We start from the raw sequence: 16,853 nt of genomic DNA on the forward strand, positions 1-16,853 counted from the left end.
AGTCAGTGGTCAGTATCACTTCAATATACATATATACAGTCAGTGGTCAGTATCACTATATATACAGTCAGTGGTCAATATACATATATACAGTCAGTGGTCAGTATCACTACAATATACATATATACAGTCAGTGGTCAGTATCACTTCAATATACATATATACAGTCAGTGGTCATGGCCGCAACGAATCCGGACCTGGTGGGTACTGACGGACGGCGGAGCAGCGGAGCCGGTCTGCAGCCGTTCTGCATTCAGTGGAAATCCGGAGTGAGCCAGCGAGAAAAACTAGAGAAAGACTTGCAAAAAGGAAGGAAGACTAACTTTGAAAAAGTGACAAAAACCTTGTAAAAGGCAGAATTATTTTTTGAAAAAAAGCGAAAACTTCAACAAACTTAGAGAAAAAAAGAAGAAAGTACAAAAAAGGAATGAAGGAAGGAAAAGGGCGAAAATAGTGATAAAAAGTGACAAAAACTTGGTGTCCCCTGCAGTCCTCCAAAGTACCCCTTTGGGGAACACTGGTCTATTGTAGTGGCTATACTGTACTGTATATACATATATTGGACAGAATCTTCCTTTGGGGAGGGGGGGCATATCGTAGTAGGGGTCTGGGTGTCCTCCCCAGGGAAGTTTTGAGCATCAAAGACTTAATTTACTGTATTCTGACACTTTTATGCACCAATTTACGGTGGAAAAAACTTTATTTAGCCTATTTGAAGAAGAAAAACACAGATGACAATTAAAAATATATCAAAATTATAGTTGAAAGTATGTTGTTGCGTGTCATTGGGCATTTTTAACTGGGTATATGGAAATCCTGGAGCTTTCTTAGTGGGTATACTGGGTATACCTGTGTATCACGTAGACTACACCACTGTGTTAATCTAAATATCTTTGAGTTTCAGACAAATCAAGACATTTACAGACTTCACCTGATGGATATTTTCTCATATTTTCTGACATCTTATAGACCAAACGGTTAATGGATCACTCTAGAAAATAATCCTTAGAAATAAAATAATGGTTAGTTACAGCCCTAGAACTTAATGAATCAGGACTTTTCTCCAAGTCCAGCCTCAGTTGTTGCCTCTCATGTTCTGAACATTGGAGTCACAGAGCTAAGAATATATATTTTAAGATAAACTCCTAATCATGTTCACTATACACATCATCACTATTCATCTGCCTGCTGCACATAGATTATGTTTTACCCATCATGCACTCAACCATTCAGACTCTTTTCTCTCATGTTAAACTACTATTTAGTTAATATTTGTTTCTGTATTCATTGTTTATTTCATAATAATGTTTAATATATGTGTTTGTGTACAGTATGTATGCCCCAACCACCGAGGTAGATTCCTCGTCAGTGTAACTTCCAGTGGCAGGAATTTAGAGGAAAGGCCAGATGGTGAAGTCAGCCTTCAGCTGGTAGTTTGTTACTTTGGACAGCAGGTGGTGCTGTTACATCAACAACATACACACACACACACACACACACACACACACACACACACACACACACACACACACACACACACACACGTACACACACTTTTAGATAAACTCAGCTGATTTCCTGTAAATGAAGAGGGGGAGGAGCAGATCTGGTACATGAGAACAGGAAGTTGAGACTCCATTTCAGTTCAGTTCATTCTTTGTCCCAAAGCGCAATTTGTATACAGCAAGAATATGAAGAATATACAAAACAAACCACACAACAGTTAACAGAAGTGTGAAGAGAACAGGAAGAGGAAACTGAAGGCTGAGGCAGGGTGAGAGGTAATCCAACATTTATTATTTTACTGTCAAAGTCTCTGAGTCTGTTTTCTCCCTGTGGACTGGAGAGGAAAGAAATGTTAGAATGAACTCAACAGTTTGATTCATCTGGACACAAAGAGCTGATTGGCTGAATAATAAATATATAATAATACACATTAAACCTGCTGTAGATCCAGAAAACAGATTTAAAGATAACTGACCAAGTTGTGGATGGTTTTACTTAACTGTATACTGTGTGTGTGTGTGTGTGTGTGTGTGTGTGTGTGTGTGTGTGTGTGTGTGTGTGTGTGTGTGTGTGTGTGTGTGTGTGTGTGTGTGTGTGCGGTCTTGCATGTGACTCTTGTTCAAACTTGTTTCCTCTAAATGTTGTGAGCTCCCAGTCAGTGTTCCTGTTTTACCTCTCAGACTGACTGACTTTGGAGGAAGAGGAGGACGGACCATAGTCTGTAAATTAAGCTCATATTTTCCCAAAACCTTATTTTTTTTTTTAAGAATATTTTTTTGGGGCATTTTAGGCCTTTAATGTGACAGGACAGATGAAGACATGAGAGGGGAGAGAGAAGGAATGACATGCAGCAAAGGGCAGCAGGTCAGAGTCGAACCCTGGCCCGCTGCGTCGAGGAGTAAACCTCTATATATGGGTGCCCTCTCTACCAACTGAGCTATCTGGGCACCCAAACCTTCTTTTTTTTATTAATCCAGTTACATCCTACAAGCCTCATTCTGCCTCTAATTTAACTTTACAAGAAGCAACATTTTAGAATGCAAACAAAAAGCAAACACAACAATAGGTATATTTCTATTTCCTTTCATGGCAGTATCTCGTCTACAATGATTTTAGCAGTGACTTGTCTGTCAAAGATCCATTAGTCATAACTGGCTAAACTGCATCCGATGTGTGGATGGACTTCACAGTAGTACTAACAATATGCTCACGCCACAATAAAGTGTACTAAATACTTCACTTGCAAAATGACAATTTGTGTATCATGTTACTCATTAAGTGTTGCGTAGAATTAGTGAAGAAAACCTTTTTTCTTGCATGCCACTTTAAATGGCAGCATAATCTGAGCATGGCGTCAGGGTTATGGTCCTGCAAACAAGTAATATTATTTCACATGCGCAGATATTAGTCTTCACGCAGCAATTAAAAAATCAAGTTGTACAGGTGACTGCGAGCAACAAACAAGACCTAGGGAGAGGTGAAGAATGGCTCCTGCATGTATAAAACTAAGCAGCAAGGATACGGAGCAGATAACACACACATGAGAGTGTCTGCTTTGGGAGCACTGGAGGGAAATACACTCTCACTGGTCACTATGCTTTCAAAGTGGATTTCTGCTCTGCTAATGAAATGGAGTTTTGACAACTTTTGGCACTGGCCCTTTTGTGATTAGTAACTTTCTCACCCACATGGAGCTCGTTAGTCTACTCATTTTTTTATAACCTTTATTTATCCAGGTAAGTTAATTGAGAACAACTTCTCTTTGCCTCTCCCCGTTTATTTTCACCGTGTAGTATTAATAGTTTGGAGTACTTCTTCCACTGCATCACTGAGTCCGTTTAACGATAAAGTTTGTTCATCACATTTTATACATGTTGGAACTCAACGTGTGGAAGGTTCCTCTTGTTGCATTCACGGGACAAAGGAAGAACAAACACTGACAACAACAACCACAGTTACACAGAGAGATGAAACCAAGCTCTTATTGTGAAAATCTGCTTCCTGACAGGTGGAGCTGTGACGCTTCAGAAAAACCAACTCACCTGAGTTGTTCTCTGTCAACTCTTTGGACTGTTTGAAGAAACTGTAAGTTGCTGTTTGATACTTTAACACCAAGTCTGTCTTTCATCTCTTCAGGGTTAGTTTCTGGCTCTGTAAAGTTAAATATAATGTTTCTACTTCACTTCTTATTTCCTGAGGAAGTGTTAAGGACTCTTGTGTTGAAGATCAGAAAGCTGTCTGCAGCAGTTAGTGTCGGTCGGTCTATTCACTGACAGGACTGATGTGGAGACAACAAGACTCTTTTATTCTCTAACTAAATCAATGAATATGTAACTGTGAGCTGGTGTGATGGTCCTCTATGGATCAGTGTCTCTGTGTTGTGTATGTTACGCTGCATCCAACCAGTAGAACATGTCCTGTTCTGTAGACATGGTCCTTATTTATATATTTTATACTGTCCAACCAGTAGAACATGTCCTGTTCTGTAGACATGGTCCTTATTTATATATTTTATACTGTCCAACCAGTAGAACATGTCCTGTTCTGTGGACATGGTCCTTATTTATATATTTTATACTGTCCAACCAGTAGAACATGTCCTGTTCTGTAGACATGGTCCTTATTTATATATTTTATACTGTCCAACCAGTAGAACATGTCCTGTTCTGTAGACATGGTCCTTATTTATATATTTTATACTGTCCAACCAGTAGAACATGTCCTGTTCTGTAGACATGGTCCTTATTTATATATTTTATACTGTCCAACCAGTAGAACATGTCCTGTTCTGTAGACATGGTCTTTATTTATATATTTTATACTGTCCAACCAGTAGAACATGTCCTGTTCTGTAGACATGGTCCTTATTTATATATTTTATACTCTCCAACCCAATAAGCTCTGAAAAACGGAACATGTAGAACTAAACTAAAGCATGAACAAATCAATCAAAAAGTTTTGACGGACTATGATCATTAACAAGTTGTTGAACCCTCGTACACATCCATTGATCACAGACATTCCTCATATCAACTATAGTATCATATCTATACTATAGAATAATATCTACACTATAGCATCATATCTATACTATAGCCTCATATCCACACTATAGCCTCATATCTACACTATAGTATCATAACTATACTATAGTATCATAACTATACTATAGTATCATAACTATACTATAGCATCATATACTAAAGCTTCATATCTACACTATAGCATAATATCTATACTATAGCCTCATATCTACACTATAGCATAATATCTATACTATAGCCTCATATCTATACTATAGCATCCTATCTATAGCATCATATCTATACTATAGCATCATATCTATAGCATCCTATCTATAGCATCATATCTATACTATAGCATCCTATCTATAGCATCATATCTATACTATAGCATCATATCTACACTATAGCATCATATCTATACTATAGCATCATATCTATACTATAGCATCATATCTACACTATAGCATCATATCTATACTATAGCATCATATCTACACTATAGCATCATATCTACACTATAGCATCATATCTATACTATAGCATCATATCTACACTATAGCATCATATCTATACTATAGCATCATATCTACACTATAGCATCATATCTACACTATAGCATCATATCTATACTATAGCATCATATCTACACTATAGCATCATATCTACACTATAGCATCATATCTACACTATAGCATCATATCTACACTGTAGCATCATATCTACACTATAGCATCATATCTATACTATAGCATCATATCTACACTATAGCATCATATCTACACTATAGCATCATATCTACACTATAGCATCATATCTATACTATAGCATCATATCTACACTATAGCATCATATCTATACTATAGCATCATATCTACACTATAGCATCAAATCTACACTATAGCATCATATCTACACTGTAGCATCATATCTACACTATAGCCTCATATCTACACTATAGCATCAAATCTACACTATAGCATCATATCTACACTGTAGCATCATATCTATACTATAGCATCATATCTATACTATAGCATCAAATCTACACTATAGCATCATATATATACTATAGCATCATATCTATACTCTAGCATAATATCTACACTGTAGCATCATATCTACACTATAGCATCATATCTACACTGTAGCATCATATCTACACTGTAGCATCATATCTATACTATAGCATCATATCTATACTGTAGCATCATATCTATACTATAGCATCATATCTACACTATAGCATCATATCTATACTGTAGCATCATATCTACACTATAGCATCAAATCTACACTATAGCATCATATCTACACTGTAGCATCATATCTATACTATAGCATCATATCTACACTATAGCATCATATCTACACTGTAGCATCATATCTACACTATAGCATCAAATCTACACTATAGCATCATATCTACACTGTAGCATCATATCTATACTATAGCATCATATCTATACTCTAGCATAATATCTACACTGTAGCATCATATCTACACTATAGCATCATATCTACACTATAGCCTCATATCTACACTGTAGCATCATATCTACACTATAGCATCATATCTATACTGTAGCATCATATCTACACTATAGCATCATATCTACACTGTAGCATCATATCTACACTATAGCATCATATCTACACTGTAGCATCATATCTACACTGTAGCATCATATCTACACTGTAGCATCATATCTATACTATAGCATCATATCTATACTGTAGCATCATATCTACACTGTAGCATCATATCTATACTGTAGCATCATATCTACACTATAGCATCATATCTACACTGTAGCATCATATCTACACTATAGCCTCATATCTACACTATAGCATCATATCTACACTGTAGCATCATATCTACACTATAGCCTCATATCTACACTATAGCATCATATCTATACTATAGCATCATATCTACACTATAGCATCATATCTATACTATAGCATCATATCTACACTATAGCATCATATCTATACTATAGCATCATATCTACACTATAGCCTCATATCTACACTATAGCATCATATCTATACTATAGCATCAAATCTACACTATAGCATCATATCTACACTATAGCATCATATATATACTATAGCATCATATCTATACTCTAGCATAATATCTACACTGTAGCATCATATCTACACTGTAGCATCATATCTACACTATAGCCTCATATCTACACTATAGCATCATATCTACACTGTAGCATCATATCTACACTATAGCCTCATATCTACACTATAGCATCATATCTATACTATAGCATCATATCTACACTATAGCATCATATCTATACTATAGCATCATATCTACACTATAGCCTCATATCTACACTATAGCATCATATCTATACTATAGCATCATATCTACACTATAGCATCAAATCTACACTATAGCATCATATCTACACTATAGCCTCATATCTACACTATAGCATCATATCTATACTATAGCATCATATCTACACTATAGCATCATATCTATACTATAGCATCAAATCTACACTATAGCATCATATCTACACTATAGCATCATATATATACTATAGCATCATATATATACTCTAGCATAATATCTACACTGTAGCATCATATCTACACTATAGCCTCATATCTACACTATAGCATCATATCTATACTATAGCATCATATCTACACTATAGCATCATATCTATACTATAGCATCATATCTACACTGTAGCATCAGTAACTAACAGCAGCAGAGTCCAGTAGAAGAAGCCGTCACTACAGGATGATCAGTGAAACGTTTCATGCCACAACAGATAAACTAACTAGAAACAGAACCCTGCTAATAGATAATAGTAGTAAAGTTAAGTAAAACGTTAGTTCATAGCTGTAACAGATAAACTAACTAGAAACAGAACCCTGCTAATAGATAATAGTAGTAAAGTTAAGTAAAACGTTAGTTCATAGCTGTAATAGATAAACTAACTAGAAACAGAACCCTGCTAATAGATAATAGTAGTAAAGTTAAGTAAAACGTTAGTTCATAGCTGTAACAGATAAACTAACTAGAAACAGAACCCTGCTAATAGATAATAGTAGTAAAGTTAAGTAAAACGTTAGTTCATAGCTGTAACAGATAAACTAACTAGAAACAGAACCCTGCTAATAGATAATAGTAGTAAAGTTAAGTAAAACGTTAGTTCATAGCTGTAACCAGCAGAGATGTTTCATTTGATCGTAACACATACAGTGATCTCCATGGCCTAGCTGAGCTGTAAGCTAATAAAGCATTCTCTGAGCTTCTGCATCAATGTTGTTAAAGGTGTATTCTGTCCCCTGATTGTTTTCTAATCAGCTCAGCCAAGCTTACTCCACCTGGAGTACTGGCTACTGATTTTCTGTCAAAAGGAAAAGCACACCATAATTATGCTGCCATTTAAAATTCCATCACTCTCCTTTTGCAACAGAAACAAGATGCATCTCATTGAAATGTATGTGGAATGCTGGAGGGATATATTCTCGGGTAATGCCTTGTCTTTTTAATTAAAAACACTGTGGCCTTGGCGGATTGCTTGTGACACAGGGAATGATCGGGGCACTTAGAGGGCTACAGTTCAGGTAAATATGCCTTTAATGTCCCAGAGGGCAGCTGGATGGGCATGACTTAGCATGTTTATGGAACTTGGAGTTTGGAGAGCATATTTAAAACACACAGAGTACAATAAAAATGGTAACCATTCACCCTGAAGTTAAACTAAACTAAATGTATGAAAAACAAGTACTGTTCATATCTTCCCCAGGAATATCTTGTCTAAAAAATGGACTGCATGAGGCTGCTCGCACATATCCATCACATATTAAACCTGTGGGTAGATGATAAGACCCATTATTTATGATATATGCAGATTATGAAGAATGATACAGGATCACGTTCTCCCAGGTCCCATTACTGGCATCCCACTAGCATTTACAAATCCCAAACAAAGCCAGCTTCGAACAAACTCTGCTCCCAGACATGACGCTGCTGTTTCTCTGTCTCTCAAAGCCAATAGGGGAAACAATACATGCACATTCATCTGGATTATTTCATTATTTCTTTTTAAGATTAAAAAGAAATAAAAAGGGGGGGCACAGTTTCTCACATACAGCGAGAAAAGATGAAGCCCAGATCAGTAATTCTAGAAAGACAAAGTAGCATAACCTTGACATTTCACTTTGCCGAAATGCCAGTAGATTACTCAGTCAACTGAAGAACAAGAGAGACAGACAGGAGGAGAGAGAAAAAAAAAAATAGAATTATTCTGAGGGGGAAAAAAACATTTGAATTCTCGTTGACGTGCCAAATATATTTTTAGCTTATTTAATGACAATTTTTGTTGCCCTAGCTGGGAGAAGCTACGATATGGGATTCACTTGACAATTTTCAATATATATCTTAATGATTGATGGACTGCAATTGTGAGTCATCTTTAGAAACCTACTGTTTTCATATATGCGTGAATACAGTATGTGTGTTTGGTGGAGCTCTGCTTGTAGTTCCTGCTGATGTCCACCAGAGAGCGCCATGACGTCACTCACCAGCTCAGAGATGAAAACAAACTAGACTTTGGCTTAGTTTTATTCTTTATTTAGATATTTGTCTCTAAAATAAAAAATGACAACATTACCAATGATCAGTAACATTATAAATGTTTGTTAACAGTTAAAATAACTTTTAACTGAAGTTTAATTTCCCGTTTATCACTGCTGGTTGTTATAAAGTGTTACTGCTCCTCTGAGTTTTTCTGGTTCTTCAGGATTCTTTCTGTCTCCTCCTCGGTACTCCCCCGATGTAGCACAGTAGACTTCATATTTCACACTTCCTGTTTTCTGTCAGATCGGTTATAGATCTCCACATTTCAGGCTGCACCTGATAGCAGCTTACCAAAGAAAACAGATTTAAAGACAAGTCTGTGTGCATGGACTAACTTGTTTGTCTTGATTCGTGTGTGTGTGTGTGTGTGTGTGTGTGTGTGTGTGTGTGTGTGTGTGTGTGTGTGTGTGTGTGTGTGTGTGTGTGTGTGTGTGTGTGTGTGTGTGTGTGTGTGTGTGTGTGTGTGTGTGTGTGTGTGTGTGTGTGTGTGTGTGTGTGTGTGGTTGTGTGTGTGTGTGTGTGTGGTGTGTGTGTGTGTGTGTGTGTGTGTGTTTGTGTGTGACTCTTGAACAATCTTGTGTGTCTTGATTCTTGTGTTGTGAGCTCCCAGTCAGTGTTCCTGTTTTACCTCTCAGACTGACTTCAGATCAGAAGATGAGTGATTTGGAGGAAGAGGAGGACGGAGCAGAGTCTGTAGTATCTGGCTGTCAGTCTATGAAGAGTAACTGGTCGATGCCAGAACCTCTGACCTTCAGTAAAGAACCTGGACCCTCAGACACAAAGTAAGAGAACTGATACCAACTCATTTATGTCACTCATTCCTCTGCTAATAATAATAGAAACGTACCGACCAAAAGTACAGAGTGTGGACTGGTAGCTGGAGAGATGCCAGTTCACCTCCTGGGCATTTCTAAGGTGCTCTTGAGCAAGGCACTGAACCCCCCCCCCCCAACTGCTCAGGGTGCCTGTCCAGCACTCTGACATCACTCCATTTGTGCATGTGTATTTCTGGCCAGTGTGTTTTAACAGAGTGTAAATTGTAATTTCCCCACTGGGGATCAATAAAAAGTATAATTTATGAATTACTAAATTCACAGAGAGAAGAGGAGTGATGTTTCTGAAGAGGAGCTGTCCAGAACCAGAACCAGAACCAGAGCTGGACTGCAGACAGCCAGTCAGAGCAGCTCTGAAAAAAGTAAGTCTGTCCATCTGTCTGCTGATGTCTTCATGTCTCAAACACGACTGTTGTGTCATACAGTACCAACATTTAACATTATTATAAATATCATTACATTTTAATTCTACCTGACATTTAACTGAATATTTGTTTCTGCTCCAGCAAAGATATCGGCTCTGTAACACTTCTCCTGTGTTCCTGTCTGTACTTTCAGATATCAGCTTTATTTTACTGTTTACTGAATATTTTAGTCATGCTTTGTTAACTTACTGCTGATGTAAACTAACTTTTCTTGTTGCTGTTTCTCTGAGGCTCCATCTCCACTGCTACGTGGAAGTTTTTAATCTCTGTTAAAACTAACATGCCAAAATCTCATATCTCATCATCATTCTGGTATACTGGGCATAAACAGCATGGAGACTCTGCCCGATGCAGGTAGTTGCCATGGTAACGTCACTAGATTTAGTTGAGAGTTTGGTAGGACCAGGCTAGATAAGACCCAATCAGGAGGAGAAACGTTGGCGTCAGTGTCAGTGTTGCCAAAGGTCTCCGTTTGTGACCGTTGAGACTGAAACACAACCTGGCAGATACCAAACCAAAAACGAGTCAGAAGTGTTTCCAAATGTCTCCGGTTTAGGGGCTCGGAAACACCAGAGCAGGGGGAATGAAAGGAGGGAATGCCAGAGCAGGGGGAATGAGAGGGGGAAACACCAGAGCAGGGGGAATGAGAGGAGGGAATGCCAGAGCAGGGGGAATGAGAGGAGGGATGCCAGAGCAGGGGGAATGAGAGGGGAAACACCAGAGCAGGGGGGGGGAAACACCAGAGCAGGGGGAAAAACACCAGAGCAGGGGGAATGAGAGGGGGAAACACCAGAGCAGAGGGAATGAGAGGAGGGAATGCCAGAGCAGGGGAATGAGAGGGGGAATGCCAGAGCAGAGGGAATGGGAAACACCAGAGCAGGGGGAATGAGAGGGGAAACACCAGAGCAGGGGGAATGAGAGGGGAAATTCCTTTTCAAATTCCAAAAAAATGTATCAATCTAAATGTAGCCTTAAAGGTTTCCATCAGCAAACCAGCAGGAGTCTTTTATTGTGAAGCAGCTACAGTAAATGAAGAGTATTGTCAGAGAGATTCTCAGTTCTTTGTTCTTGGTTCTATTCAATAAAAACAGGAGCTGCTGATGTTCTGCTTCCTCTGCTGTCAATCAAACATGTTCACTGACACACAGTCAGAGGCTGAGAGACAAAGGAGCAATTCTGAGGCTTCTCTTTCAAAAGAAAAAAAAAAATATATATATATATATATATGTCTTTTTTTACTTTAAGAAGTGATGATTACTTTATAACCTTTACTATTTGGTTTTCATATTGATAATAAAAACTATCACCAGATTGTAAAATTTTCATGTCATTTTGGTCTTTCACCTTTGTCTTTTTATCTGGAAAAATGTTGTTTGGAAACTGAAAATAACACTATTAATAAATAAACTTTTGTATTTCCTTGCAGTGTACGTTGTTAAACATAAACATAAGATCAGAGTGAAGGAGACATATGAACGTGTGACTGAAGGAGCTGATCAAACAGGAAGTGGAACCCTCCTCAACAGGATCTTCACTGAGGTCTACATCACAGATGAACTGAGTGAAGAAGTTAATACCCAACATGAGGTGAGGCAGCTCGAGACAGCTTCCAAGATGGAGACCCTCCAGGACTCTCCAATCAAGTGCAGCGACATCTTTAAAGCCTTACCTGACCAACAGAAACACATCAGAGTCGTTATGATGATCGGGCGTCGCTGGCGTTGGAAAAACCTTCTCAGTGCAGAAGTTCTGTCTGGACTGGGCGAGGGTTTGGAAAAACCAAGATGTGGATCTGGTGATTCCTCTTTCCTTCAGGGAGCTGAACTTGATCAGAGATGAGCAGTACAGTCTTCTGGAGCTGCTCCGTGTTTTCCATCCATCATTACAGGAGGTCACAGCAGAGCAGCTCGCTGGCTCTAAACTTCTCTTCATCTTTGATGGCCTGGATGAAAGCAGACTTTACCTGGATTTCAACAACAATGAGGCTGTTTCTGATGTCACACAGAAGTCATCAGTCAACGTGCTGTTGACAAACCTCATCCAGGGAAGCTGCTTCCCTCGGCTCGTCTGGATAACTTCCCGACCTGCAGCAGCCAATCAGATCCCTCCTGTGTGTGTTGACAGGGTAACAGAAGTACGAGGCTTCACTGATGACCAGAAGGAGGAGTACTTCAGGAAGAGAGTCAGTGATGAAGAGCTGTCCAGCAGAATCATCTCCCACATCAAGACCTCCAGGAGCCTCCACATCATGTGTCTGATCCCAGTCTTCTGCTGGATCACTGCTACAGTTCTGGACCACATGTTGACTACAGACCAGAGAGGAGAGCTGCCCAAGACCCTGACAGACATGTACTCACACTTCCTGCTGGTTCAGACAAAGAGGAAGAAGCTCAAGTATGCTGAGGGACATGAGACGAGTCCACAGGAGCTGACGGAGGCTGACAGGGAAGTTCTTCTGAAGCTGGGGAGGCTGGCGTTTGAACAGCTGGAGAAAGGAAACATCATGTTCTACCAAGAAGACCTGGAGCGCTGTGGTCTGGATGTCACAGAGGCCTCGCTGTACTCAGGAGTTTGTTCAGAGATCTTCAAAAGAGAGAGTGTGATCTTCCAGAAAACAGTCTACTGCTTCGTTCATCTGAGTGTTCAGGAGTTTCTGGCTGCAGTCTACCTGTTCCACTGTTACACCAACAGGAACACAAAGGTACTGGAGGACTTCCTGGGACCAGACTTCAAGCATAGAGACTCAAACGTCTCAAAAAAAAACCCAATCCCAAAGTCTTTTCTCAAGAAGATTTTTAAGTCTTTTGGGAAATAAAGATAGCCATGATGAAAGTGACAATTACCATTACCCATCTCTGGATGTCTTTCTGAAGAGAGCCATGGAGAAATCCCTTGAAAGTAAAAATGGCCACCTGGACCTGTTTGTTCGCTTCCTTCATGGCCTCTCTCTGGAGTCCAACCAGAGACTCTTAGGAGGCCTGCTGGGTCAGACAGACAACAGTCCAGAAATCATCCAGAGAGCCATCAACAACCTGAAGGAGATGAACAGTGATGGGATCTCTCCTGACAGAAGCATCAACATCTTCCACTGTCTGACGGAGATGAAGGACCACTCAGTCCATCAGGAGATCCAAGAGTTCCTGAAGTCAAAGAAGAGATCAGAGAAGAGACTCTCTGAGATCCACTGCTCAGCTCTGGCCTACATGCTGCAGATGTCAGAGGAGGTTCTGGATGAGTTGGACCTGAGTCAGTACAACACATCACCGGAGGGAAAACTGAGACTGATTCCAGCTGTGAGGAACTGCAGAAAGGCTCGGTAAGTCCAGATGTGATTATCAACACAATAAATCAATGTAAAGCTGAAGCCATCAGTATTAGAGTAAAGATACACACTTCACATACATTAAGATTATAAATCATGCATGAGACTGTTCTTAATCACACCCAAAAAAAAAAATTTTTTTATATTTTTCTCTCACTAGTTTTGGTGATATTTGTGTTTCTGTAAAACAGCTCTTGAACATCAGTAACAGTTTATTTATTTCATTTATTTATGTATTTATTTGACAGGGTCAATGAATGGCTCCTTAGCAGTACCAGAATTAGCTATACGCTAATGTTCATCTGTAGTCCCAGGACAGGAAACAGAGAATAACATCTCTGTCAAAAGGGAAATCTAACACTGTAGTAAAACAATCAAATTTCACAGTATTAAACTCGCCCCACTACAACAACAACCAACAAAAACCGCAACAAAAAAAAGAGACACCACTTGGTTACATCATCATACATACTTAGGTCTGTTTGCAATAAATATTTCTATACACACTGCATGGTGTGTTGTACATCTGTTTCAGTTACCACCGTTTTTAATGTCATTGATGTTCAGAAACACTTTCTTTATTAACAAAATCTGTCTTTATTGCCCAATAAAGTAAACATAACATTATTACAACTATTAAAACTATTAAAACCATAACATACATGTCACACACACATATATAAAAGGCACTCAAATGTATAAAACTAAAAGTCACACAAAACCACAAACAAACAACAAAACTAAAAACAGCTATTCTGAAATTCCAGACCCCAGTCTGATGCCTGTTGGCCAGTAACCTTTCCCTCCAGACCCCAGTCTGAGGCCTGTTGGCCAGTAACCTTTCCCTCCAGACCCCAGTCTGAGGCCTGTTGGCCAGTAACCTTTCCCTCCAGACCCCAGTCTGATGCCTGTTGGCCAGTAACCTTTCCCTCCAGACCCCAGTCTGATGCCTGTTGGCCAGTAACCTTTCCCTCCAGACCCCAGTCTGATGCCTGTTGGCCAGTAACCTTTCCTCCAGACCCCAGTCTGATGCCTGTTGGCCAGTAACCTTTCCCTCCAGACCCCAGTCTGAGGCCTGTTGGCCAGTAACCTTTCCCTCCAGACCCCAGTCTGATGCCTGTTGGCCAGTAACCTTTCCCTCCAGACCCCAGTCTGATGCCTGTTGGCCAGTAACCTTTCCCTACTATTCCCTAAATATTTTTATAGCTCTTTTAAATGTGTGATTGTGTAAAGGTGTTCATGAGATACCAATCTTTCATGAACTTGTGAATACTACGGGGAGGTGTATTCAGGGTACCCCTTGCTTTCAAGTCAGCCCAAGTCTTTTTTTTAACTAAGGGGTATCTACCCCTTCCCCTTAGCCCGGACTCAGGGGTCCGTTTCAGAAGGCAGGTTTAGTGAGAACTCTGAGTTAGTTAAAGGAACACGGCGACTTATTGGGACTTTAGCTTATTCACAGTAACCCCCAGAGTTAGACAAGTCCATACATACCCTTCTCATCTCCGTGCGTGTTGTAACTCTGTCTGATGGCTCCACCGCTAGCCTAGCTTAGCTTAGCACAGATCCTGGAGGTAACCGGCTCCATCTAGCCTAGTTTAGCCCAGATCATGGAGGTAATAGGTTTCAACTAGCCTTCTGCTCCGAATAAGTGACAAAATAACACCATATACACTTGTATAGTCACAGCGTGTACAAATAACAAGGTCACATGACACACAGCCATCTTCTAACCGTCTACATACTGGGAACTATATTCTCAGAAAGGCAAAGCACTGCTACTCTCTGTTCTGGGCTTCTCAGCTGCTGCAAGCATATCACTCCGCCCATGTAGCAGAAGTAGCAGTGCTTCGCCTTCTGAGAATGTAGTTCCCAGTTTATATACACTTAGAAAAAAATCATGTTATATGCCATATTAAGGATCGGTGTAATAATAAAACTATTGATTAAGTTACAAAATGTACTTTGTACTACGTCTTGGTGAAGTCTGAAAAACAGAAAGCTTCTTAAAGTGATGGTAATTGGAAAGTTTGTAAGTACACCAGAAGTTTATGTCAAGATCAAGATCAAGGTTAACTTTATTGTCCCACAACGTGGGAAATTGGTCTTGGGCACTCAACCCATGCTGCAGCCATAATAAAAACACATAAACAGACAGCATGTATGAACAACAAATACTGTACAATACTATACCACAGACCGTACTATGGTCCTGATTGTGTATAAAAACACAACACAGTTGTCATGCAATTAAACATTACTCAAAATAAATAAATAAAAACATACAACAATTACATATCTTCATCGTCATTCAGGCCTGTTCTGCCTTTTTCTTGCGGCTATTTAGGAGCTTAATAGACCCACTGGGATAAATGAGTTTTTGAAACGGTTAAGTCTGCAGCGAGGAACTCTAACCCTCCTACCAGATGGCAGCAGATCATATTCTGCGTGCAGAACGTGAGACGAGTCGCTAACAATTCTATTTGCTTGTTGTAAAGAAGCCTGTTCATAAATCCTCTGCATGGATCAGAGCTCTTTAACACCAATGATCTTCCATGCAGTATGAATCAATCAGAACAGTTTAGTTTTCAACTGCACAGGGAGGTTGCCAAACCGAGCTGTAATACCGTACCTGACCAGGCTCTCCAGGACTGCTTGATAAAATATCAACATCATTTTTGTATCTACGCCATGAATTCACAAACGACGTAAGAAATGCAACCGCTGCTGCAGTCTGCAGCGGAGACTGTCGACATGTGTGCTCCAGGTTAGTGACTCGTCAATATTAACACCAAGATATTTGTATGAGTGGGCCTGAGAGATGGTTTGGTTGTGGTGGTCACCGACTCCCCGAGGGTCAGACACCATCTCTTCAGTCTTGGAAACGTTTAGGACAAGGTGGTTATCTTCACACCAATTCACAAACCTTTCAATTTCCATAAAATAATCAGATGGGTCACAGTTCTTTTTCAACAGAGATAAAATCAGTCATCAGAACATTTTTAAAGACACGATTATCTGGATAAAAACTTCTACACTCATCTGTGTATAAAGTAAAAAGGACAGGTGAGCTGACACAGCCCTGGGGGCTCCTGTGCTCAACATTTTTGATTCCGATAG

At 39.5% G+C, this 16,853-nt stretch overlaps 3 protein-coding genes and 1 long non-coding RNA gene across 6 annotated transcripts in view; 2 read left to right on the forward strand and 2 right to left on the reverse strand.

Moving 5' to 3' along the window:
- The window catches only part of LOC114548890 (uncharacterized), a 590,132-nt gene that overhangs the window by 361,472 nt on the left and 211,807 nt on the right, over positions 1-16,853 (reverse strand).
- Positions 1-16,853, forward strand: part of LOC114548895 (NACHT, LRR and PYD domains-containing protein 3-like) — an 802,603-nt gene that overhangs the window by 246,457 nt on the left and 539,293 nt on the right. The window lies entirely within an intron of this gene.
- Positions 1-16,853, reverse strand: part of LOC114548922 (uncharacterized) — a 77,485-nt gene that overhangs the window by 43,426 nt on the left and 17,206 nt on the right. The window lies entirely within an intron of this gene.
- LOC114548893 (NACHT, LRR and PYD domains-containing protein 12-like) overlaps positions 1,655-16,853 on the forward strand; it is a 594,283-nt gene continuing 579,084 nt past the window's right edge. The window contains exons 1-3 of the mRNA XM_028568905.1: positions 1,655-1,781; positions 3,515-3,591; positions 9,792-9,938. Coding sequence (XP_028424706.1) covers positions 9,811-9,938 — 128 coding nt within the window. The 5' untranslated portion in view covers positions 1,655-1,781; positions 3,515-3,591; positions 9,792-9,810. The remainder of the gene's footprint in view (positions 1,782-3,514; positions 3,592-9,791; positions 9,939-16,853) is intronic.

Source organism: Perca flavescens, chromosome 22 (genome assembly GCF_004354835.1).
Source record: "Perca flavescens isolate YP-PL-M2 chromosome 22, PFLA_1.0, whole genome shotgun sequence".
NCBI lineage: Eukaryota > Metazoa > Chordata > Actinopteri > Perciformes > Percidae > Perca > Perca flavescens.